This window comes from Manis pentadactyla, chromosome 11 (assembly GCF_030020395.1).
Source record: "Manis pentadactyla isolate mManPen7 chromosome 11, mManPen7.hap1, whole genome shotgun sequence".
Lineage (NCBI taxonomy): Eukaryota > Metazoa > Chordata > Mammalia > Pholidota > Manidae > Manis > Manis pentadactyla.
This window is the reverse complement of record NC_080029.1, coordinates 36,417,030-36,439,983: the sequence shown is the minus strand read 5'-3', so window position 1 is coordinate 36,439,983 and position 22,954 is coordinate 36,417,030. Positions and strand designations below refer to the sequence as shown.

Below are 22,954 nucleotides of genomic sequence, written 5' to 3'. Positions count from 1 at the left end.
CAGACATGGAGGCAGCCCAACCCCATGCAGCTGGCCTGTTTGGAAGATACAAGAGGAAGTGTGGCAATGCTCACTTCCAGGGTTCTGACCAGGTCCACGGAAGTTACCAATTAGGCCTCAGAGAGAGCAAAACAGCAAATGGACGTTGGCTTCAAAGGCTCCAAGTCCAAGTTTAGTGGCTTCTTAGTGGGGTTTGAGCCCAAGTACCCTCAAGTGTCCAGAGAAATGGGGCCTACTTACCCAGAGGACACCTAATGGTCTGAGCTCAGCCCTGGAAGAGGGGCAAGGCAATGCTGGGAGAGAAACCAGGAGCTCTTGGCCTCCTCTCAGGAAGGCCGTGGGATACAGAAGCTGTAATGCACATTACACCCCAGGGCCTCTGGATCCTGCACTCACCTGTGCCCTGATGGGTCTGAGTGGCCTTAAATCCCAAAGCACCTGGCTTCTCCCCCACCTGGGTTTGTCCCAGCATTCTCTCTGCCATCACCAAAGCTACTCTTTTCATGGGATCTGGGAACTGCAGAGCTACCAACAGGAGCAATTATCTGCTGTTGTTGGCCTTGTATAGGTCAGGGCAGGGCAGGGCAGGGGCAGGAGCAGGGAGCAGGCAGGGGGGATTGACCCGATGAGGCAAGACTCACCTGGTTCTTCTTCATGAACAGCTGCACAGTTTGCAGGTTAGTGCCGTAGTCATCCGACTGGGCCAGAGGCAGCCTCTCCTCCACCCAGAGCTGCAGAAACCAGAAGGGGACAGCTGATGACACTCACGGCCACCCTTTCCTGAGTACTCACTGTGGGCCAGAGCCTTGCCTGCCATGTCTCCCTCGTTTGTCCCAGTACTCCATCACAGTTTTGTCTCCATTTATAGATGGGGACATTTTGGTATTTTGAACTGAGGTTCCAAATAACTTGCTCCTGGTCACATGGGGGAAGGTAACATAGCTGGACCTTGAACATAAGTCTGTAGGGCCCTAAAGTCCATGAGTGAGTTCCTATTCAAAAACCACTGGCTTTACTTTTATATTTAATGCAATCAACACAACAAGCCTATGAGATAAGGGGGTAGGATGGCCAGACGTGTGCTACCAAGTATTTCCCTGGGTGACTGCCAGTCATCTGGATGGCAGCAGCTGGCTCAGCTGTTGGGTGGTTGAGGGCTGTGGCCCACTCACCGTCTCATCCTCTAAGTCCCGGCTGATCTGCAGCTTGTCTCTGGATGATTCCAGCTGCTTCTTCCTCCTCCCCAGGGGCTCCAGGAGGTCCAGGAACCTCTTCTCCATGTTCAAATCTGCATCTCCCACCTCCTCTCTCTGGGAGGGCGCCTCGGCAAACAGCTCCCCCAGCTCCTCCTTCCGCACATTCACTTGGTCCTCCACGCGCTGGGATGCAAGGGATGGTGTTGGCACCAGCCGTGGCACCCAGCAGCCCCTTGTCCTCTTCATCATTCATGTCCCACCTGCCCTAAAAGCTCAGTTTGAGCCCAGCCTCCCCCAGGAAGTCTCCTTGGATGACCCCACTCTTCTTTCTTTCCCCCCAGATGCCTGTCCTATACTTCTCCTGCATGCTTTCATTAACCAACTGGATCCCATTCTTACCCACCGCAAAGGGGTAGGAGATAGGTTATGAACCAGGGGACATGTTTGTATGATAAAGGCCAGCCCAGCTAAGAGGAACAGAAGGAATACTTACTTTAAGGTTCCAGATATGCTCCCCAAGATCTCCCCTATCACAACATTCCCAGTCTACAACCCGCTCACATGCCTTCAGCTTAGCCAACATCCGGTTGACACTGGTCAGGTCCTTTCCTGGGTCCGACTGCAGCTGGTCCTCCATGGCACTGATCCACTTACTGAGGTCAGCATGGATCTGCGAGCGCAGGTAGGAGTTCCAGGCAGCTGAGAGGTGTTGGGCCTTTTCCTGTGTGGTGGTCTGAAGCTCATTCCAGAGCTGGTGCAAGGCTTCCAGCTTCTGGGATACCTGGTCTTTGAACTGGGGCTTCTCCTCCATCAGCTGCTTTCCTTCCTGTGTGGGGAGGGAGGAGAGTTCACCCTTTGAGGCTGGTCAGCCTTGGAGCAGCCCTGCTCCATGTGGCTGTCAGAGGTTAACCAACCAGAGGTCAGTAAGGCAAAGAATCTGCCTAGAACTTGGGAGAGACTCAACTAAAAGACTATACACCCCTAGAGTTATTTGCAGTAAAAGGAGGGACAGGAAGGGCCATGTTTGGGGCAAATGACTCAGATTGTACTATGGGGAGCTGTAGACAAGGGTCAGGTTGTACTAAAATTTTTTTTTTATTAAAAAAAAGATTTAAGATTCATCCAGGTGCAACCAGGATAGAAACATCCCTAAGTTCCAGCCGCTCTTGTCTTCCCAGAGGCTGTGTGCTAACCTTTGGTGATGTCTTTTAGTTACTGAGTTTGTCTCATCTGGTTTCGCCTGCATAGATGTACCTTCTTTGGGTGGTACAGTATGATCTGACCCGGGCCTAGGAATACACGCTGCTAGTAAAGTTAATATTTATTGAGTGCCCAATAATTGCCAAATACTATTCTAATGCTTTAATGTAACAGTACCCTTGGTGGGTGCTGTTATTATCCTCCTTTCACAGATGGAGAAACTGAGGCATAGAGAAGTTAAAGAGTCAGACAGTCCAGCTCAGAGCCTGCACCCTTACCACTATGGACACAGCCCTGTATGGACCATAAGCCTGCCTCTTCCTGGATGACCACATGAGGAGGATTTGACTCTAGCCACACTTTGACTTGGGCCCCTGGGCGAGCTTGTTTAGAGGGGACTCTTGGTTCTCAATCTCCAAGGAGTGTGAATGACGGCTCCTTGGTGGTTCTGCCCACCACCAATGAGGGTCAGTGGTCCCCTGGACCACTCTGCTGCACGTGGGCAGGACACTGCTGGGGCCCTGGTGAGGCTAATGGAAGGTGAACAGAGATAACTGCTGTCCTGACACTGGATGCCAAAGCTCTAACGTGGGTGTCCTCAGTGTCCTGACTGTCTTCAAATTCAGGGGACCCAGAAGACACCAGTTCTGACCAGGCTTAACAAGACTAGATATGCCAGGAGTTATGAAGGCTTAACTACTATTTAGAGAAGTTTTTTCATTCCCAAGTTCTATTTCGCCCAACAAGCTTCAAGACGGTGTCTATGCTCTGTCTGAAGCCCCATTCAGGTGAGCACATCTGAGCAGAGAGCCCTGCACCTCTTGATTTACTTACTGCATCAATGATCTCTAGCTGCACTTGATGAGAAGCGAGCTCTGCCATAAATTCCCGGTGCTTCTGCCATTTGTTGTGAAGGTTTCGCACGTCATCATAGGAGACATCCTGAGGTGTCAGCAGCTTGTCATTGATCCAGAGACTGAGCTGTGGGCAGAAAGAATGGGTCCAGTGGTCCCTGAGTGTACTTTCTTGGCCAGGGGCTCAGGGCAGGACCTGCTGCCTGCCTCTAGCTGCAGGAGAAGACCAAGGGGAGGAGGTATGAACACAGCAGAGTAATACTCTCCAATTCTGGATCCCTAACTTCCAGTACAGGAAGTTGTTTCAGGGCTAAAACATGGGCCCTGGTGTGTCTTTCCCACTAGAGTGTGTGCTGTGGCACACCAGGCATATTTATGCTTCTCTCCATATTTCCAGGACCTAGGACAGGGCCTGGCCTATTGCAGGAATCCCTGAGTGCTTCCCAGATGGACAGATAAATCTACCTTTTGGCCATAGAGTGAGAAATCATTAATAAACACAGAGAAAATGTTATCTGAGGAAGATGCCAAGGGCAGAGCCTATAATTAACAATGAGGGAAGAAGTGTGATGAGCATCTAATATTTCCAGGAGGTCCTGGTGCCATACAAGCCTGGTCTGTACCTAGGGCAGAAGTAGATGAAAACAGTCATTAAGGGCTGAGAGGAAAGGGGTATGAGGATGGGAGCAAGAAAGAAGCCCAAGAAAGCCCCATTCCACATGGAAGTACTGTTCATGGAGGGACCTGGCATGCAGGTCAAAGGCCTTCCTTAGACAGCTCGCTCCAGGCTAAGCAGGGACCTTCTGGGCCAGCAGGTCTTCAATTGGGAAGCTTGTTGAAAACGCTGCTCTCTCTCACCCCTTAAAATTCTGATTCATCTGGGCCCCACTTGGGCTCAGGAACCTGCATTTAACTAGGGCCAGGACTGGCTCCATAATTTGCAGTGCAAAATGGAAACACTCAAAATTATTTAGAATTTCAAGATGGCAACAGCAAAGCATTAAACCGAGTATGGGGCCCTTCTAAGCATAGGGCCTCATGTAAATGCACAGGTCACATGCTCTGGAAGCTGGACCCAGGCCTTGAGCAACTCTAACATAGACAGTCCTCAGGCCCTTCTTTGAGAAACCCTGTCCCAGACTTGGCAAATTTAAAGATGACTTTTAAAAGATTCCAAAGAAATAAATAAAGAAAAAGAATTGTAGAACTAAAGATTCTAGAGGATGACATAAGCTATCAAATATTCAGAGTTCCCTACCCATGGAATCCCAGATTCCTGAGTTAGAAAGAGTCCCTCTGGACATTCCCTAGGGCACTTTGTCCCTAGAAAGGAATCTCTTGTACAGTGGCCCACCTTGCCGGTGACTCACCTCCTGGCAGTTCTGGAGGAACTGCTGGAGTTCTAGGTTGTTCTTCAGAAGAACCGCAACCTCCTTGGCCTTCATCTTGTTACTCTCATGCCTGCAAGAGAAGCCAGAGCCACAGCGGCAACAGTGCTGAGCCTGCAGCCCTCACACAGCAGCAGCAGCCCCTCCCGGCTCCAGCCCCCTGACCCTGGGGGCCGAGAGTACCTGTCCGCAATCAGCTGCACCTTCTCCTTGATCTTGTCTGAGTAGAAGCTTTCCTCAGCTACCAGCCTGCTTCCAGAGTCCATAGGACTCAAGACCTTATCCTGGGTGTTCTCCATAGATTCACAGAAATCCTCAAATTTCTGCATGCCAGCATTTGCAGCTTCTAGGGAGTTTGGAAGCTCCCAGTGAGCCAGAGTATATTCCTGTTGAAGCAAGTTTCCACAAGGCATGAAGACAAGCTGTGGAGGGGTGAGGGTACCTGCCAGGAAGGAGTGCCATGTGCAGTCATACAGGCTACAGCATGATGGTGCCCCCTGGAGTTGTGCAAGGAAGAGGGTCCTCAGGCCTCGGCCCCCACCCTCACTGCAGGGGCACCCAGTGGACAGTGTGTGCCTAAAGCCACATGGAGGAGTACCTGCTCGGGAGAAAATTCACTTCTCTAGCCTCTCACTGACCCAAGAACAATGCATACTTTGAGGCACAGGGCTGGAAAAGGCTTTTGATATGGAAAAAAAAGGATTTCACCCCCAATTAGTGGCTAGAGTCCAAGGAAAGTGTAATTTGGTTCCTGTGCCCTGTAGCACATCTGTAGATTCCCTAGTGCTGCTGCCCTGAGAGACTCCATACCCCCAGCCCTGACTGCCTCTCCCTACCTGGTTGCTGAGGATGGCTTCAGCCTGCTTGGCATCTCTCTGGAACTTCTGGAATTCAAGGCACTGGGCAAGGGAGTGGCTGCGGCTCTCCCACATCCGCTGTAGGGCATCCCAACCAGTATCCAGGCCCTCCAGCCGCTGGCCCAGCAGCTGATACTCTGGGTCTGTCTGGCCATGGATCACCTTCTCTCCAGATTCCTTGACATGCTGGTAGGATTTTTGGTGCCCTTCAATCTCTTTCTCAATGTTTTTATGCTGCGTTTGGAGCTCTTCAGCTTCTGGGAGGGACTCAGGCATGTGCTCAGAGGCCACGGCCTTCTGGGCCTTGGACAGCCAAGCCTGGAAGTCATCCAGTTCCCGCAGGAATTCCTGCAACTGGCTGGCTTTACCCAGTGAGACCTCCTGGTCCTCCAGCGCTTGCTGCAGTTCCTTCCACAGGTCCTCCACATACACCTGCCGCCGGCCAATGTCCTCCCTCTGCTCAGGGTGTGACTCCATCAGCCACTGTGACTCACATGCCAGGTCACCCACACGGGACTTGATGGTGTCCACATCACGCTCCAACCCTGACAGCTTCCGCTGGATGGCGATGATGCCTGCCAGATCCTGGCCCAGGTCCTTTGTGGATTTCACTACTTCTGTCTTGTCCACGATCCACTTGCTAATCTCCTCACAGTCCACGCAGAAGTTGTGCATCCGGAGGGCCGAGTTCACTTTCTGCCGTCGGTCTGACACAATGGTCTGGAATGCCTGCCACCTGCCATAGAGGACACGGTTGGGGGACAGAGACACCCTCTTCCTAAACACTTCCCACACTGCATCCCTTCCCAGATTTCCCACCAGAGTCTCTCCCCATTAACCTGGCATGCCGAAAACCATCTACCCAACAAACTGCAGTGAGTAAAATTCATTTATCCAATTTTACTCAAAACAATATAACTGCCAGTCAAATCTTTCCATCAGCAGGAGGCGAGCAGTGATGTGATCCTACCATAAGTAAAGGAATGTGACATTTAGTTAGGCTCTGCATATAGTTGAATTTCCCCAGATTTTTTGAAATGCTGAAAATAATTAAAAAGCCCACATTATCAACGTCAAAAAAGCTTCAGGCCATAGGGCTCCAGCTGCCCTAGAGGAACCAAGCAAATGCCTAAGACTACTTCTAAGTGCCCAGGGCCTATGAAAATTACTTTGGTTCTGAAGGAAAAGAGGCCTGGTGAAGAGGTGGAACAGGAAGAGGAAGGGGGGATGGGAAAAGCTGGGATTATAAATGAAATGAATAACAATCTTATCCTTCAAGTGCAGTGCTGGAATGAAACTGGCAGATGTCCTGGGGGCTAAAGGCTGGTCTGCAGCTCCCATCAGCCTGGGCCCAGGCAGCCAGGGACACTTCGCCTGGACCTAGATTTACTCATTCTGATCACTGTTATATATAATCACATGAGAGTATGTTGAATGTTCATTTGCTTTTTGAGTCCATCTTTCTTGAAAGCTACAAGGTATAAACATCATGTCAGCCTTTGGGAGAACACATTCTTAGCCAGACTTTGCCCTGTGGAATACATGATTTAGAGAGGAATTAAGACAAGCTCATAAAATAGCTACAGCATAAAGTACAATGTTACCTATCAAGCAGAGAGGACGGAGGGAGCTGTGAGGAGCGATGGAAGTGATGGCGGCGGGTTTGAGGTGGTCAGCTAAGCCGTAGCTCAAGGAAGAGATCTCCAGCGCCCCCAAGGGAGGAGGGATCTCTTTAAGGGCAGGCCCCTGAGTATCTGGGTTACCTTTGTATCCCCACCCCCTGGGGGTTGGGGGTTGGGGCACTAGGCAGATGGACGGAAAGATAGTGTTTCATCTTGGGAACTGGGAAGGAGAGGAGCCTTGACTGGCCTGAAGGATGGGCAGGATTTGAAACGTGTAGTTGGAGGAGAAGGCACTCTGGCCGAGAGAACAGCAGGGGAGTCGGGGCAGGGCTGTGGTAGAGGTAAAGAATGACGGTTGGTCGAAAAAATATGTGAAGAGCTATCACATGGACAAACAATCAGAATAGGTTTTGATCCCTCTAAAGTGCAGATCCAGAACCAATGTACATACATTTCAAGGCAGATTTCCACTCAATATGAGATCAAACTTTCTATTCAAAAGGAGTTGCCCTAAAATGGGACTGTTGTACCATGAGGGGGTGAGCTCCCCATCCCTGGAAGTGTTTGTGTACGACGCAGGCTGTCTGGGGTACATGGCTACACTGGAAGATTTCTCAGGTGTCTTTAACTCTCAGATTTAATGGAAAACCATCTTGCCATTTCATGTCTCAGGTTTTCTCTCACCTAAGGATGGAAGAACCTTGATGTATTTCACTTAGGATGGTGCTTGGCTTAGATCTTTCTCTGATGATAGCTCATTAAGGCAACAGATATATAGCAGACAAGTTCTTCCAGTCTGTCTCATACATGCACACACTCGCCCACACACACGCACACATACACACTTAACACCCTCATTACTTTCAAGCCTGAAGAAGAGCAAAGAAATACCCTCCTTCTCTGCATAAACTTCATATTACAGAGGAATCTCCATCTTTGGAAGCTGAGACAATCAGCCCCATTCTAGTGACTCCAAGCATCCCAGTCAGCCCTGGCCTCTCCTTAGGAGCCCGCCAGAGTCTCCACTGTGCTTGGCCCCTTTCCTTTACAGTTGAGCCTTCCCTAACCCCACTATTAGATGGCCTCAGGCAAAGCAAGGCTCAGGCACCATGTAGGGAAAGGGACTCGGGTGATGGAAAGGTGGTGAACAAGGGCACTGTGTGTGCAGGGCCCAGGGTAACAAACAGGGTCACAGGACTGTCCTCAGAGATCCTCGAGGAACTCCTGGGCAATTAGGCCCAGTACTGAAAGCACCCATCTCCAACGGCTCCTTGGGGCCTGTTCTTTGTTCTGGCCAAGAAATGTGCTCAAGGCTTCCTGTTAATTCTCTTCTTCATTCAAGCCAGCCTCATTACTAATACTGCAGTTTGGCACAGGCAGGAGCTTTTATGGACAGTGCTTAAGAGCTCTCCGGACACAATTTTCCCTGCCTAAGAATGCGCAGGGAAATGTGGCATGAGGACCATATGGCCTGATTCTAACTACGGGTGCACTCAGAATACCCCCTCCATCACACAGGACCCCCACCCCCACACCACACAGGGGGGAGAACACATCTCTGTCCCTCCTGGACCAGTCACCACACAGGTCCCTCCTCCCTGCTGCTACAGTTCCAGGGTCAGAGGGAGACTGGCTGAGAAAGACAGGTATTCTGAGGGTACAACCTGGCAGGGCACGGCACGTGTGCTAATTTTGGGGCTACATCCCAGGGTTGTGCCGGGTGCCCAGATATGATGCTCCCAGCCCTACCCACACCCCACCTGGAATTCAGGCCTTCCTGGCACTGCACCACTTCTCCACTACGAGGGTGGCCATTCTCTACCAGGCTGTTGGCTGCAGCATTCACACCATCAATCTGCATCTTCAAAGTCTCCATGTCCTCGTCCAGGATTTCAAACCTGATATGGACAGAGAAAATGAGGATTGGTAAGGCATCGGCAGCCACTTCATTGCCTACCACCCTGTCTCCAGAAATGTAGCTCTTGCTTTCTCTTTCCACCTCCTAAATATGTTTGACCAGGTAAAGGGGGAGAAAGAAGAAAGACATGGTGACACACCCTATGTCCTGATTCATGGGTCCAATTTTATGGTTGAGCATTACTTGGACTAGGCTAGGAAAGAGATGGTTACTTACTAGTACATAGGCCACTGACTCAACAAAGAGGCACAGGGGGGCAAAAAGAGGTGTGGGGGGTTAACTGCCACCGAGTCCACCTGCCATGCCTCCACTGCCCCAGCTGCTGCTCGTGGGCCATAATTCCACTGCCTTGACACCTTGGCCTGAAGGACTTCCCTCCTCAGTCAGAGGCTCCATCCCTGGGTAGAGAAGGACGAGCTGCTGAGGGAAGGGGCATTCTGTGGCTATGAAAGCTGACCCCTCTCGGATAAGGGCCCAGGTTCCTTCAGCATCAGCATGGGACCATGTCCTCTACTCCAGGGAGTGATTTCTCCTGCTCCTCAACTACCTCAATTTGTACTTGGGATGCTGGAGGGACACAGACTTGGGGCACACTTCCCCATGCCAGAGTGCTGCTGGAACTGGAATACTGGCCATGGCCTCGCAGGCCAGTGGTTTACAAACTGGTCCCTGTAGCTCCTCGGGGTTCTGTGGCTCAAGCCTCTCACCTCCCCCATCACCAAACAGCTCTCCTTTCCTCGGTGTTATATATCAGGGGCTCCATATATAAGTCATTTGAACAAACACTGCTGCAGTGAAAAGTAATCAAGTAACTGGACCAGAAAGATTCGCTTTGCTTATTTTGAGGAAGGCCCCATAGGGTCAAGTCCTTAAAGCCACAGAGGCAGATTAGAACCTGTGACTCTGGTCCCATAGCCTCCAGAAGAGATCTTTGCTGAACTCGAGGCTGTTCCACACTAAGTGGAGGCAGAACGCAGGCCGTGGGGCAGGGGGTGGTGGAAGAGAAGGCCTGGCTCTGACCTGTGCTGCACGACCTCCAGGTCCTCCAGCGTGTCTGGCATTTCCATCTTGTCCAGCCACTTCTCCTTCTCATCCATCCACAGTTTACAGGCGTCTGTCTCCCCAAATACCGTGTACAGGTCCAGGATGTCCTGCAGTCTCTGCCGACGCAGGTTGGCCTGGGCCACCACCTGCTGGTAGAGCTCCCGGAGGGCCTGCAGCCGATTCGTCACATCTGGGGAATCCCGAAACTCTTGGGGGAAGCTCTGGGCCTGCTCTTCCAGATGCTCCATCACTCGGCAGCTGGCCTCCAGTTCCTCTAGGAAGTCCCTGTGCTTCTTCTCCAGGGCCCGTATGGCCCCTTCACCCTGCGTTATGTCTTCGCCTGAGAGCAGCCGGTTGGCATCTTTCAGCCAAGCCTTCAGGTCATCTGCATCACCCTGGAACTGGAAGAAGTTCTCAGCATCCTGGAGGTTCTTCTTGCGGAAGGCAGCCAGCTCCTTCAGCTGGTTCCACTGGGTGGACACCTCCTCCCTCCGGGCCTTGATCTGCGGGTGCCTAAACTGCTTCCGTGCAACCATGCCATCAGCCTCCTCAAAGATCTTCTCCAGGTGGGCGTCCAGCCCACGGAGCTCATCCTCAAAGGCCTTGTGCTTGCGTTGCAAGATGAGTACGCTGGTCAGGTCCTTGCCATAGTCCAGGGAGGAATAGATCTGTTCCTTCTCCTTGATCCAGCTCTCGGCCTCATCCATCTCCCAGAAGAACTTCCAGAGCCTCTTGGATTGCTCCAGCTGTGCCTTCCGCCCAGCTGCCATGTTGCTCAACTCCTCGAAGCACTGCTCCAGGTGGCTGACACGGTCCTGGATAACCTGGGGGTCACAAGGCTGGTACCCTGGGAGGAATGGGAGGAGGGAGGACAAAAGGGGTAAGGGCTTTGTTTGTGGGCAAGCTCCAGATCAGCTGCTGGGCTAGAAGCACATGATACAGAGCTTGCCATCTCACTGGGACCTTGGGATTGGATTCAGGGGGTCCCCAGGTGCTCAGGGAGCAGGCCACATTCTAATCTGTTCCCACTGAAACTTCAGGAATAAGTCGGCTCATCTCTCAGTAGAAATACACAATGTGGAATTATTTTTAAAAAGCCCAGACACACATTTCAAGATGATACCCCAAGGATGCAGCAGGGACTCTTATTTAAGACCCAAAGCTAGAAACCTGAATTGTCTCTGCCATAACTTGAATTAGCAGAGAGAATGAAAGATGGATGATGCTTACAGACACCGCCTGGCTACAGATTACCAAAGCAGTTGCCTGCTTGCTGGAGGGTTTTGCTATCCCTTAAGCTTCTTTCTTGCACCATTAGTTGATGGAAGGAGCAGAATTCTAAAGCTTGGAGATTTATCCAAGCTGGGGGGCTGGAGTGCTGAGCTAGAGGATGGTGCTCTGGCTCCAGAGATCTCAACAGGGAGCCCTCCAAGGCCTCACCTTTCTCTTCAGTGAACTGCAGCGTGGCTGTGGTGATGGCTTTCACTTTGTCCCCTTGGATGGCGATGTCAGCCTCCATCAGCTTGTGCTTCTGTAGCAAGTCTTCGACCTCCAATAAGTGCTTCCCAAACTCGGCTGACAAGAGGTGAGCCTGCAGAGAGGACAGATAGGATAGAGGGAACAAGGAGAAGTGAAGGGACCTGCACATTAGAAGAGACCCCTCCAAAGGGAGTGTCCATGGTATCTGGGCCGGCGCAAATCAGCAGCTGCCAGAAAATGGCTCTGCTCACCCTGGAAGAAGCTATAGAGCAGTAATGCCTATGGGAGGGGCCGCAAGACTCACTCAGGGAATATCTTACAGAAGCTCAAATCCCCACACCGTCTCCTGCATCTGTCTTGAGGTTTGGGGTCTGGGCATATGTATTTTTAAAAAGCTCCATGCCATGATCAGTCTGCTGTGCCTCCTCAGGTGAGACCCGCTGTGGTGGAGGGAGAGGAGATTCAGACTTCTTGGTTGCCCCTGTGCTGGGAGATCTGGATTCTAACCAGAGTTAAATTGCGATTACTTAGAGCCTGACTCTGCAGGCTCCTGATTAGCATCTGTCTCTTCTAGCCCCTGTGGGTTGTAGGCTAAGCTACTATGAACACAGGATTTCTTGATTACTGGAGATACCGTAGACTTGGACTGGTAACTTGTCTGGACCAGAGTGAGCCAAGCAGTCAACAGGCAGATGCAGCCAGACACTCTACTGCCACTCCATTGTGACTCAGGGACATGATGGGCTGGGAGGCATGTAAGGAGGCATACCCTAACTGCAGGGCCAGCACTGAGGCCCAGGCGGGGTGCTAGGTGTGGGGGATGGGCAGCCCCGGGGCACACCTTGATCTCATCCATCCAGTCGATGCTGTGCAGCATGTCCTGGAAGAGCTTTTGCAGTTCTAGGGTCATTTCGAGCCTCTGGCGGCGGGACCTCAGCAGCTCCTGCAGATAGCTCCATAGGCGTAGGATGTTGTCCTTACGGGCCATGATACGCTTCTGGTCGTGGTAGTCCTCCTGCTCCAGCTCCTGGGCCAGGTCCTCCAGGGCCCTCACGCGCTCCTCGTAGGCAGCCGTGTCAGTCTCAATGGCCTCGTGCTTCTTCTTGGCTGCCTCCACAGCTGCCAGGTCATGCCCAAAATTATCCTGTCCCCCAGGAGAAAAGCATGCAGCTCAGTCAGGCTCTCCTGGGCTCGTCCCCACACACAGGGAAACCAGGTCCCTTCAGAACAACTGCTGAGTGGGAAGCCTATTCCCAAGGAGTTAGTTCTGCTGTCTTTTCCAGCCAGTCTTATCAGAGCCAAGTTCTAGAGACTAAATGTCTCACAAGAGCCTTTAAAAGCAGCTCATGATTTTACTCACCGTATGTGTGGGTATGCTGTACGTATGTTACTCACAGAGCCCTTTTGCGGCCTGCTGGCACTCACCACCCTGCCCTGAATGGGCCTGCCTGATTTGGGGTGGGAAGGCCCTGCTTTTCATGTGAACCGTGCAGCTGTACACAGATGGCCTGCCTCCATGCTGTCCAGGGTGCACACACACCCTCCCGTTCTCTCAGAATACTTGCTTTCCCCCTTCTGGATATTTAACTTGATTCCAAGCTCCAAGTGGGAAGGAACAGATGCTCTCATGGAGAATCAGCCCTGGGGTCAATTTTTAGCTAGTGAAATATGACACGCTTCTAGAGGCAGGAGTCCAAATGGCAGGCTGACATACACGAGGTGCACTCTGTTTCTGTCATGTCCCTGGAGGACCATTGCTTAAAGCCCACTCAAACCCTGGCTTTAGTTGATGCTACTGGCTCACAAAAGACAACTTTGGGGGCCATTTTGGGACTGTGAGGCTCTTCCCTAAAAATGAAGCTTAATGAACTCTGGAGAGTTCTTTCTCAGATGGGAATCTTGATCCACCTAGTTACAGGGAGCAGGGCTGCCAGGCCTGTGGAGAGGCTCATTCCACTGCCACCCAGAGGCAGCTGACTGCTGGGGGCTCTGGAGAACTTCCCCTCCCCTGCTCTCACCAGTGCATCCCCCCTTACCTGGGCCACGAGGCGCTGGTTTTCATTGAGCCATGTCTCTCTCATTGCAGCCTTCCTGTCAAAGCGGTGGGCCAACTGCTCCAGTTTCTCCTGCCGAATGAGCTCATTTCTCAGAGCCAGCTCCCGCTGATATTCGGCTTCCTCCAAGCTTTCCCAGGCCTGCACAAGATACAGAGGAGGATTCTTGGAACACAAGAGAAACATGGGTTTGGTGAGTCCATCTCTTTCACCCAACACTGAGCAATTTCAGGAATCTAGGTAGAACCTAGATTAAAGTTCAGTAACAGCCTGTTGGCATTCATACCAAAGATTAGGACGCCACTGGTCAGGATCTTCCATCTCTCTTCCCCCCTAAACATGCTTCAGACTCTTGGTCTAATATAATGTTATTCGCCTCTGTGGGAACTCCGTAAGTTCTTACTGACTAAATGACTACCTTCATTCTATTAGAACTTTGAAGTGGTGTTAAGACTCCAAACCTCTGAAATATCAGAAAACTTTCTTTCTGTTATAAGTAGTTAATATTCCATCCTCAAGGAAATTCAAGGTTCTATAGAGACTATGTAATAAAAAGGCCCCAAAGATGGACTGTCAGGATTTGAACAGGATGTTGAACTGATGGACAGTGGGGAGAGTTTGGTATCTTAGAAGTAGGCTCAGATAGCACCCCCAAATAGCCAGCATGTGTAGTTGATAACACCACAGAAAGTGACTTGGTTTAACTCTGTTCTGTGCCCAGTCCTGCATCTTTATCAGGAACTCAATCAGCCTGCTGGCAACATGTAATTGAAAACACTGCTGTACCCGGTTGATGTCAGAAACTAGTTTCCCATCATGCGGTGTGTACACTTTCTGATTGTTGGCTCTCATCTGGGACTGGATGGTAAAAAGCAGGACTTCCAGATTCCCCTTCTCCTGAAACCTGTAAAGAAAAGAGAGGTATGGAGATTAGTGTTGACATTCTCATAGCTAGGTTTTTGCTTAAGCCAACAGGGAACCGGAATCTTGAAGCTTGGATAGAAAAGCCTATTTCCCTTAAAAACAAAAAGTAAAGAGGATCTACAGGTTTACTTACCTGTTGAGACACCTAGCATATTCACCAACTGAGAGCTAATAAGAGCTGAGTCTTTATGATGCAAATCAGAGAAAACTCAACAGTAAACACTGTTTGCTTACCACTTGCTTCCACAGGGGAATGGCTAACTGGAGTATTCTGGTAATTCCTATAGGTACCAAATTTTACCAATTGACTCAAAGAAACTCTTCCTTGTTTTGCACATGATGAAGACTTCTGGTTTTTACTTAGGTTTTTATTGAGTCAGTAAAACCTTAGAAGAAACACAATCCACAAAAGAACATATTGCCCTGAAAGCAACTTTCACCTGACTACTAATGAGCCAGCTCTCCTGACAAGTCCTAAAGGCTGGATGCTTCAGAGGGGGAAAGAAAGGGTGGGTTTTGGGAGATCTCAGGTATAGGAGATGAGAATTGGAGCAGGAGGGATGTCTAGAACTGAGGTCCAGTCTCCAGGTAACTGGGTACTTTCACACTTCTGCATCCTCCATGTAGCAGTTGAGTAGCAGCTGTCAGCAGGGTCCCCATCTTGAAGCCAGTTTAATAGAACAGACGGCTCACAGGCACTTCGAGAGGGCTGTGGCCCCAATCACCATCTGTACAGCCATGAAATATCACCCCTATTTGCAGTGCTTGGTAGACTCACAGGGGATGTTACCTGTAGTGAATTTAGGACTTTAAAAATGGGTTAGCGTCAGACCAGAAATCAGATATTTGTTTATAGTACACTCTAGAGTCTGTCCCACCTTTCACTGTTTGAGAGCATGAATGAAGAGTGTGGGAGATGAAAGGGAGAAGAACAAGACAGAGGGGAACACCAATGAGCTAGAAATCTGTTTCAGGAGAGCTAGATAAGCTGGAATGCCCCTGTGCTTGTATGTGAATGTTTTTATGTATATGCATGTATGTGCTTGTGCACACACAGTTGTTTGTGTGTGTGCGTATGTGCGTGCACATGAACACAGGTCCTGCACACACTGGGGTGAGGCAGAGATCCCAAGAGGCAGGCTAAATGTTGTGCTGATGAATAATGACAGATGGGGGGAAAAAGAAGTAGAACCTAATGATCAGCAAGGCTCCACTCAGAGAGCTTGGTTGAACATACAGATGTTACCACCGCAACAAACCAGCAGCTCAGTGCACAGATGAGAGAACCTTCCAGCACAGGCTCTTTGAAGAGATTCAGAAACCTGAGATTTTACTCCTGCTCCCCCTCAGGGACCTGGGAAAGCACTTTCTCTAGCTCAGAGCTGGGGATTCCTCATCTATGTCCATTTCCCCTAGGCTGAAGGCTTGGGAACAGGGAGAAGGAGGGGATGAAGCAGGTGACAGATGTGAAGCGCTCTAGCTTCTAGGATATGCCTCCTGGATATTCTTCTCAAGGCCCAGAGCCTGGTCCTACCTTCTGACAATTTTTCAGTCACTGCTGCCCACCCTCCTGAGTGCCAGGGCCCTTACTTGGGTGGCTTCTCCACAGTGCGGTAGGTGCTGAAGGCCTGCAGTTGTTGCTGGACGCCCATCAGGGAGTTGGCAAAGTTGCGGCTGTTCAGGACAGTGATGGTCTGCTCGATCCAGATAAGCAGGTCCGAGGCCAGCCCACTGTACTTCTCAATCATCTTCTCGGTCTCAATGGCATGGTCAATTACCTAGGGAATCACCTTTTCACTCACCCTCATCGGAAGAGCAATGATGTCAAGGAGGCCAACAATGAGGACCACAACTGAGTGGTCCTCCCCGCTCAAGCTCTGGAGTATTCTATGTTGGGTTTATTCTCTCACACCCAAGACTGGTGCTAAAGCAGAAGTGGACTGGAAGTATACTGGCAACATCAGGAGGGAGCTGGCTCTGCTAGGGCTCAGGGTCAGCTCCCCTCTTCCTCTAATCCTATAAAAGGTTGGTAAGCTCACTGTGCCAGGACACCAGCCACTAGAGAGGCCAAGGTCTTATTTAAAAATGTGTATTAGGAACTGAGGGCATCTAGGCACTATCTTTGCTGAACACCAGGCACACAAAGATTGAATAAGAAATGGTCCTTACCCTTGGGGAGCTAAGGACCCAGCAGGGAAAAGGTATCTTGCATGAGGGTCTGTATAGAGGATGGGTTCCTGATATACTGTAGGTGCCTGAGAGGCCAGAAACCACAATAAACTAACAAATGAAAGCCCATCTTGTTGCTGTGGGAATGTTCATGAGACATGGGTTTGTGGGTGGGAGATGGGCTCAGAGTTGCAGGCTCTGACATTTTTCAGGACAGACCATCAAACTACTTTGGAATTCAGCTTGGTAGCCATTCAGTTGGCAATGGCATCAGAGAAAGTTGGTTGGCTGTGTTCCGCAAGCCCCATGCAGCTGAGCCCAGACCAGACACAAAACTCTTAGGATGGGAAGAGAACATCTCAGGCAGGGCCTGAGTGTCACCAACAAGGTGAAAACAGCTTGGTACCTTGCCGACGCGCTTGCCCTCCACTGCCAGCACCTTCATCTTGGAGAAGTAGTGGTAAAACGCCACCACGTAGGTAATAATGGATTTCTCATCTGGGTTTTCTGTGAAGACATCTGCAAGGGGGAAAGGTGAACTCTCAGGACCAAACTGGAAGCTGGAAATGTCAGGCTCATGGGATTTACCTCCCTGTTCCTCCAGCAGAAACTTCAACTACAAATACCAAGTGACAAACAGCAGGGTGAGAATGCAAGAGTGATGGGTCTGCAATTTTAGTGAGAGGATGAAACCCATATTCAGACTTCAAACTATGAAAGAAGGGAAAAGAAGGATCCAAAGGCTAGGGTGGGTGCCCAGTCGGCTGGGTGAAGTGTTGGGAACCAACCTGGATCTGAAGAGCAGGCCCAGAGCAGAGCCCTGGCCCGGCCACCATCCTTGCACTGTACCCATGGCTCTCCCAGCACCTCTCTAGACTCCTCCATGCGCCCTGTCAGTCTGGTGCTCCCCACAGCACGAGGCCACACCCACCCCAGCAGTGAAGGGCTGGAATGGGTGCTGGCTTACCTTCGGGGTCAAGGAGTGGGATGATGCCCAGCTGACGCTCAGCCACGTTGAATGCGTGCTCCAGGTTGTGTCGGGCATTGGAGTCCTTCAGCTTATTAAAGTCAATCAGGTCGGGCCTGGGGATGAAGTGAGACTGCTAAAAGGGGACGGCCACAGCATCCCACAAGCAAAGACACTGGGCAGAGGCAGGGAGGTAGCCCAGCAGGTAGACTGAAAGGAGGAGACAGAAGCAGAGGAGGGAGCAGCTGTGAGCCCCTGCACGTGGGGCAGAGGGCAGGGGGTGTGTCTGGAATCTAAGGGAAGCAGGGACATTAACATGCGTTCCTACAACCCTGCCCCCTCCCTCTTACCGGTGCTTGTGTATCAGGGCATTAAAGGCCAGGCCATCCTTCCAGCTGGAGGTAAAGTTGGTGACATTGACATGGGGGTAGCTGCATCCAAGAGAGACAAGAAGATTTAAGAAATAGATTCTTTTGAGACCCCAAACAAATATATGAACCAAGGGGTCAATACACCAGGAGATGAATGGACCTGTCCCTGCTCCAGCCCCTTCAACACAAAGAGGCTCCTCCAAAAGGTGGGCCAAGAGACCCCATGCCCAACAGGCCCCACAGTCTGACCCAGACCACTCTGGAAAGAAATCCTGCATCCCAGGCCTCAAAAAATCAGGATAGACTTGGCGTCAGTTATGCCACAGTGGCTATGGTTCTGGGTGATGACATCCATGTCCCCTGGCAATGGCAGTGGTCGGGGGAGCGGCGGGTAGGGGGAAGTGTGGTAGCAGCTGCTTCCCAGGACGTACCCTGCCGTCTTCATCTGGCACCATAAGAGCAATGCATCCTTGGCAGAGCGTGTCTCATGGCCTTCCTGAGTTTCGACAATGATGTCCTGAATCTGGGGGTGCAGGAACAAGAGGGGGGATTAGATCTGCATCTGGCTTGCTGTCCTCCTGCTCTTCAGGGGAAGCTCCCTCCCACACTGCTTCACAGTGGAGAATCCTCCTCTCTCATCCAGCTGGTTGCCAGCCCTGCAGCCACACCACAGCCTGAGGCCCTGGGTCCCAGGGGCCTGTTTCCCTGCCTCAGTCAGGGGGCTGCAGAGCAATGGCTTTCTCCTGTCAGAGGAGACAGCTCTGGCCTGATGACTCTAACAGGGTGCCGAGATAAACCAGAGGCCTTGCTTCTGCCTTGGGCGGTGCGATGCTGTGCAAGGCCGTGGCTTAACAGGAGCCCCGGAAGGTATATTTGCATTGGTAGCTCCTCTTGCCTTTTCATTCCCTCTAATTCTGCTGCTAGCACTGTTTAATCATGTGCCCCCATGGAGAATGAGATCGGACACCCCAAACCATGTCGATGAGGTCCTCCACCTGCAAGTTGTGTGCTGTGTTCCTCTTCCCTGTCTTTCCCTTCTCTGACTAGGTTCTTTCTGTCCCCCAGCAGGTAAAAGGCCCTGCTTTTCTTCCCTTGAGCTTCCTAAATTTCCTTACAAATAGTGGGCCTTGAATTTCAGGGTGGGGAGAGAAATTTCTGATAGAAAAACATAAAAGTAGATCATCTATACTGTTTTTGCAATTTCTGAATCCAACTATTTAAAAATAAATAAAGACTTTTTTTAACACATATGCAAGGTAGGTAAGGAGACAAAAGCAGATCTTCCAGATCTACTAATTTTTACCTTCTCTCTCAGAAGACTACACCATTGACTGAACAGCTCGCCCTGTGCTTCAGTGATTTGGCAAAGCAGAGGATGGTCATGCCTTCCTAGAAGCACTGTCCCCCAGGACAGGGTTCCAGTCTCCCACAATATGCATGAACACTCACACTTTATTCACCATTCTATAAGATTACCAAGCCCTTACAAGACTGTGCAGCCTAGAGAGGCTCCCTTGGCTCTCTGTGCCCCCTGGGAACCTACCTGGAAGCGGAGGATGATGGTCCAGATGAGGCCCAGGACCAGGCGGTGGTTGCCATCCACGATGTCATGGGAGCCCATGTTCTCCAGGTGCACACGCTGCTCCCTGAGGAACTGCAGGGCCTTGTCCACATTCTCTAGGCAGTGGATACGCATCTTCCCCTTGGTGGGCTTTGGCTGAGGAACAGCATCGGTCCCCGTGGGCATGGAGGGACATCATGGTCACCCCAGAAGTGGCTGCCGTCTAGACCAGTTCGGTCACCAGCATCTGCCCTCTACCCTCCTGGCTAAACTCTAGCTCCCACACTCACTTCTTGATACTTTACAACCCCATCCTTGCAGCAAAGTTCAGAGGTTCCCTCCCTTGAGCACTGAGAGCTCTGTACCTGCGTCTCAATAAAGCCTTGTGGCGAGGGGCGGGGAGGGTTGCCAAAGGCATTTAAACACAAAGCCACGAGAGATAGTTAGCTAAACATTTAGTATGTGCCAGGCAGTGTTTTAAAAACTATGTATTGCTGGGTGGTGACAAAGGTGGCTTTTGGCTTGGTGATTGGTAAAAGGTCCATCCTGCCATCCAACCTCCTCACTCCCCATCCCTAAAGGGCCCCAACCAAAACTCAAGGGGACCACTATTAATAAGGAACTGCATCATCTGAAGGGTTCCCAGGGGTAACTCTCTGGTGGGCTTTCTAGTGGGCAGGGTAAGAGGCAGAACTTCAGGCTGGAGTTGAAAAGCAACAGAAGAACACAGTATCTTTTCATTCAAACCTTGAGGGTCTTAGAGTACCTCATCAGGTACCACTATCACTTTATACAAGGGAGAAATGAGACAAGGTCCTGCCTGATAGGCGCAAGGTCACAATGGAAGTAATTAAGCACAACATGAACATTAATCTGATTCTCTCTCAGGGGCAACATTACTGCCAGAGGGCCTGTAATGAATCCCAACTTGTAAGAGTGATAGAACACACAGGAAAACATCGTCCACGCTTTCCTCTTGATTCCAAGAAGGATAATTTCTCCTCTTGGTAATAGAATCCATCTTAGCCTGTGTGAGGAGGCTGAGCAGATCTACTGCAGAACAGCCACAGATGCCTAGACCCCATGCAGAGAAAGTTAAGAGCTCTGCATGGCTTCTGGGAGAAGCACGAAGGGGCGGAAGTGGCCAGAAGGAGACACAAAACTCTGAGAAGAGGTCACAGAATCCAGTCAGCCACATGGACATCTTGTATCATTAAGAATTGAAACCCCCCAAAAGAACAGGAGAAAGCCTTGGTCATCTCCCTGAGAACTCGAGGTAACCCCAGAGCATGCCTTTCCTGAAGAGGGCACACAGCACCAGCCACAAGGCCCAGGGAAAGGGGCCACAGCACAGCAGGGACTTTACCAGCATCTCTCCAGACAGCACTTCCAACAGCTTGATAAGCATCCGCCCATCCCGCAGGTCCTTGTAGAGGTCAGTGATGCGGCAGGGCACACGAGCCAGGTTCGAGTTCACCCATTTTGTGAAGGTCTTCTTCTGAACAACTTCCCGTTCATCTGCGTGGAGAGAAGAGCCTTGGGTGAGATGCCCGAGGTTGGCAGGGTCAATGTGCAATGTGAAATGGGTTCGAAGGGTTTTATTGTAATCCCAAGATTACCCCACCCCTGGCAGAGGTTGATGTATCTATTCCATTCCCTTCCTAGGAGCATTTGTGATCAGAGCATAGCCTTTTGGCAACATGAATCCATGTGTCATGACTGGGAAAATGAAGAAATAACATCTACCACCACATTCTATGCACAGTATCAATACACCCCTAATTCAACTGTTTTTCTGTGCCCATCAGAAAGCTCTCTACCATGTGCCAGATACTCACCCATCCACCCATCCAACAAATATTTTCTCTGCCTAGAAGGATCTCTCTTGACCCCTCCACTCCACCCCACCCTCTTTGCCTAATTCCTATTCATTCTTTAGGAGTCAGTGTAAACAGTGCTTCTCTGGAAAGCTCTTCCTGACCCCTTGCCTAGGTTAGATCTCCCCCTGTGTGCCCTGACCCCTACATTTGCATTTCTCATTTATATCTCTCTTCACATTTGTATTATTTAAGTCATTTATCCTGCAAGACTGTAGGCTCCTTAAGCAGTGAAATGTGTCTTGCTCATCTCTAGATCCCCAAGGCCTGGAGCCTGGCACACAGTAGGTACTCCAGAGCTGTATTAGAACTGACTGTGCAGATATTTATCAGCTCCCATTGGTGGCAGGCCTGTGCTAGGCCTGATGAGACATAAAAACAAATTGCTCCTGGTAGGTAGAGGAGAATGGTGCACAAGGGAACAGTGAAGACTGGAATGTATGGCCTATATGGGGCTAGGGATAGTGGAAGCTTGGGCTGGCAGCTCTCCATCGCATTATGTTGCAATTCTCACCTGCAGAATGCCAGGCAAGGCTTCTTGGTTTTCAGATCTGGGAAGCTGACATGATACCCCTACCCTAAATTAGCATCATCCCAAACCAGGCTTGTGCCCAGGCTTCTGTATATGCCACCTCAGTAAAATAATGCTGGTAACCTATCCAGTCAGGGCTGGGAGACTAGAAGCAGATGCTGGATTCAGGAGAGAACTTGGGATAGCAGGAACAGTGGGGAAGGCATGAGAGATAAATAGAGAAGAATGACAGAAGAGAGAGAAATGAAGGGAGAGGACAGAGAAGGAGGAGTGAGCCCTCCTTCTGTTTGCTTTAGGAACAGTTTGTGGCAACTGCCTTCTGGGCCCCTTAGTTGAAGACTGCAGGCAGGAGCTGACTTGGCAGTGTGGCTGGGCCTAGGGCTACAGAGGATCCCTGGCGAGGCGTGTGGGGGCTGGTCACGGCCAGGGCAGACTCAGAGCAGCCCAGCCAGGGGGGAAAGTGAGCGCCATGGGAGCAGGTTGTCTGCTCAACTGAGCCCAAACCATGGAAGGGTTGGCTTCTTAAATTATTAAATATGTGATTTAGCAACAACAAAAAGAGGAGCCCAGCCCACACAGCCTCAAGGGTATAATTCTGGCAGTTCCTGAGGCTCACAGCATCAAATTCCTTCCTACTGCGAGGCTATTTTAGTGTTAGGAACTCAGACCCTTTAGTCACTTATTCATTCATTCAGCAAATGTTTACTGCACAACCATTAGGTGCCAGGCTCTGGGTGGAGGTGGGGAATTCAAGGACAGGAAAGAAAGTGCCATCCTTGCAGCAGACATACTCCATTGTAAATATGTTAAGTGTTGGAGTCCTATGTAAAGAATGCTATGACAGTCGTCTAAATATTAGACCTCCATGAAGAGGAAAACTACTACTCACTCAGAAGTCTTAAATAAACATGAAATTAAAATGGCATTCATTCATTCTGGGC

At 50.6% G+C, this 22,954-nt stretch overlaps 1 protein-coding gene across 2 annotated transcripts in view; it reads right to left on the bottom strand.

Annotated features, from left to right (window-relative positions):
- The window catches only part of SPTB (spectrin beta, erythrocytic), a 106,543-nt gene that overhangs the window by 22,468 nt on the left and 61,121 nt on the right, over positions 1 to 22,954 (bottom strand). For both annotated transcript variants that reach the window (XM_036906051.2, XM_036906052.2), the window contains 20 exons: positions 20,971 to 21,122; positions 19,587 to 19,760; positions 18,475 to 18,566; positions 18,023 to 18,103; positions 17,673 to 17,788; positions 17,112 to 17,224; positions 16,127 to 16,314; positions 14,399 to 14,516; positions 13,595 to 13,753; positions 12,400 to 12,702; positions 11,520 to 11,670; positions 10,056 to 10,926; positions 8,878 to 9,015; positions 5,475 to 6,231; positions 4,822 to 5,024; positions 4,621 to 4,711; positions 3,231 to 3,377; positions 1,762 to 2,022; positions 1,173 to 1,379; positions 642 to 731 (listed from right to left, as the gene is read on the bottom strand). In XM_036906051.2, the coding sequence (XP_036761946.2) occupies positions 642 to 731; positions 1,173 to 1,379; positions 1,762 to 2,022; positions 3,231 to 3,377; positions 4,621 to 4,711; positions 4,822 to 5,024; positions 5,475 to 6,231; positions 8,878 to 9,015; positions 10,056 to 10,926; positions 11,520 to 11,670; positions 12,400 to 12,702; positions 13,595 to 13,753; positions 14,399 to 14,516; positions 16,127 to 16,314; positions 17,112 to 17,224; positions 17,673 to 17,788; positions 18,023 to 18,103; positions 18,475 to 18,566; positions 19,587 to 19,760; positions 20,971 to 21,122 (4,412 nt within the window). The remainder of the gene's footprint in view (positions 1 to 641; positions 732 to 1,172; positions 1,380 to 1,761; positions 2,023 to 3,230; positions 3,378 to 4,620; positions 4,712 to 4,821; positions 5,025 to 5,474; positions 6,232 to 8,877; positions 9,016 to 10,055; positions 10,927 to 11,519; positions 11,671 to 12,399; positions 12,703 to 13,594; positions 13,754 to 14,398; positions 14,517 to 16,126; positions 16,315 to 17,111; positions 17,225 to 17,672; positions 17,789 to 18,022; positions 18,104 to 18,474; positions 18,567 to 19,586; positions 19,761 to 20,970; positions 21,123 to 22,954) is intronic.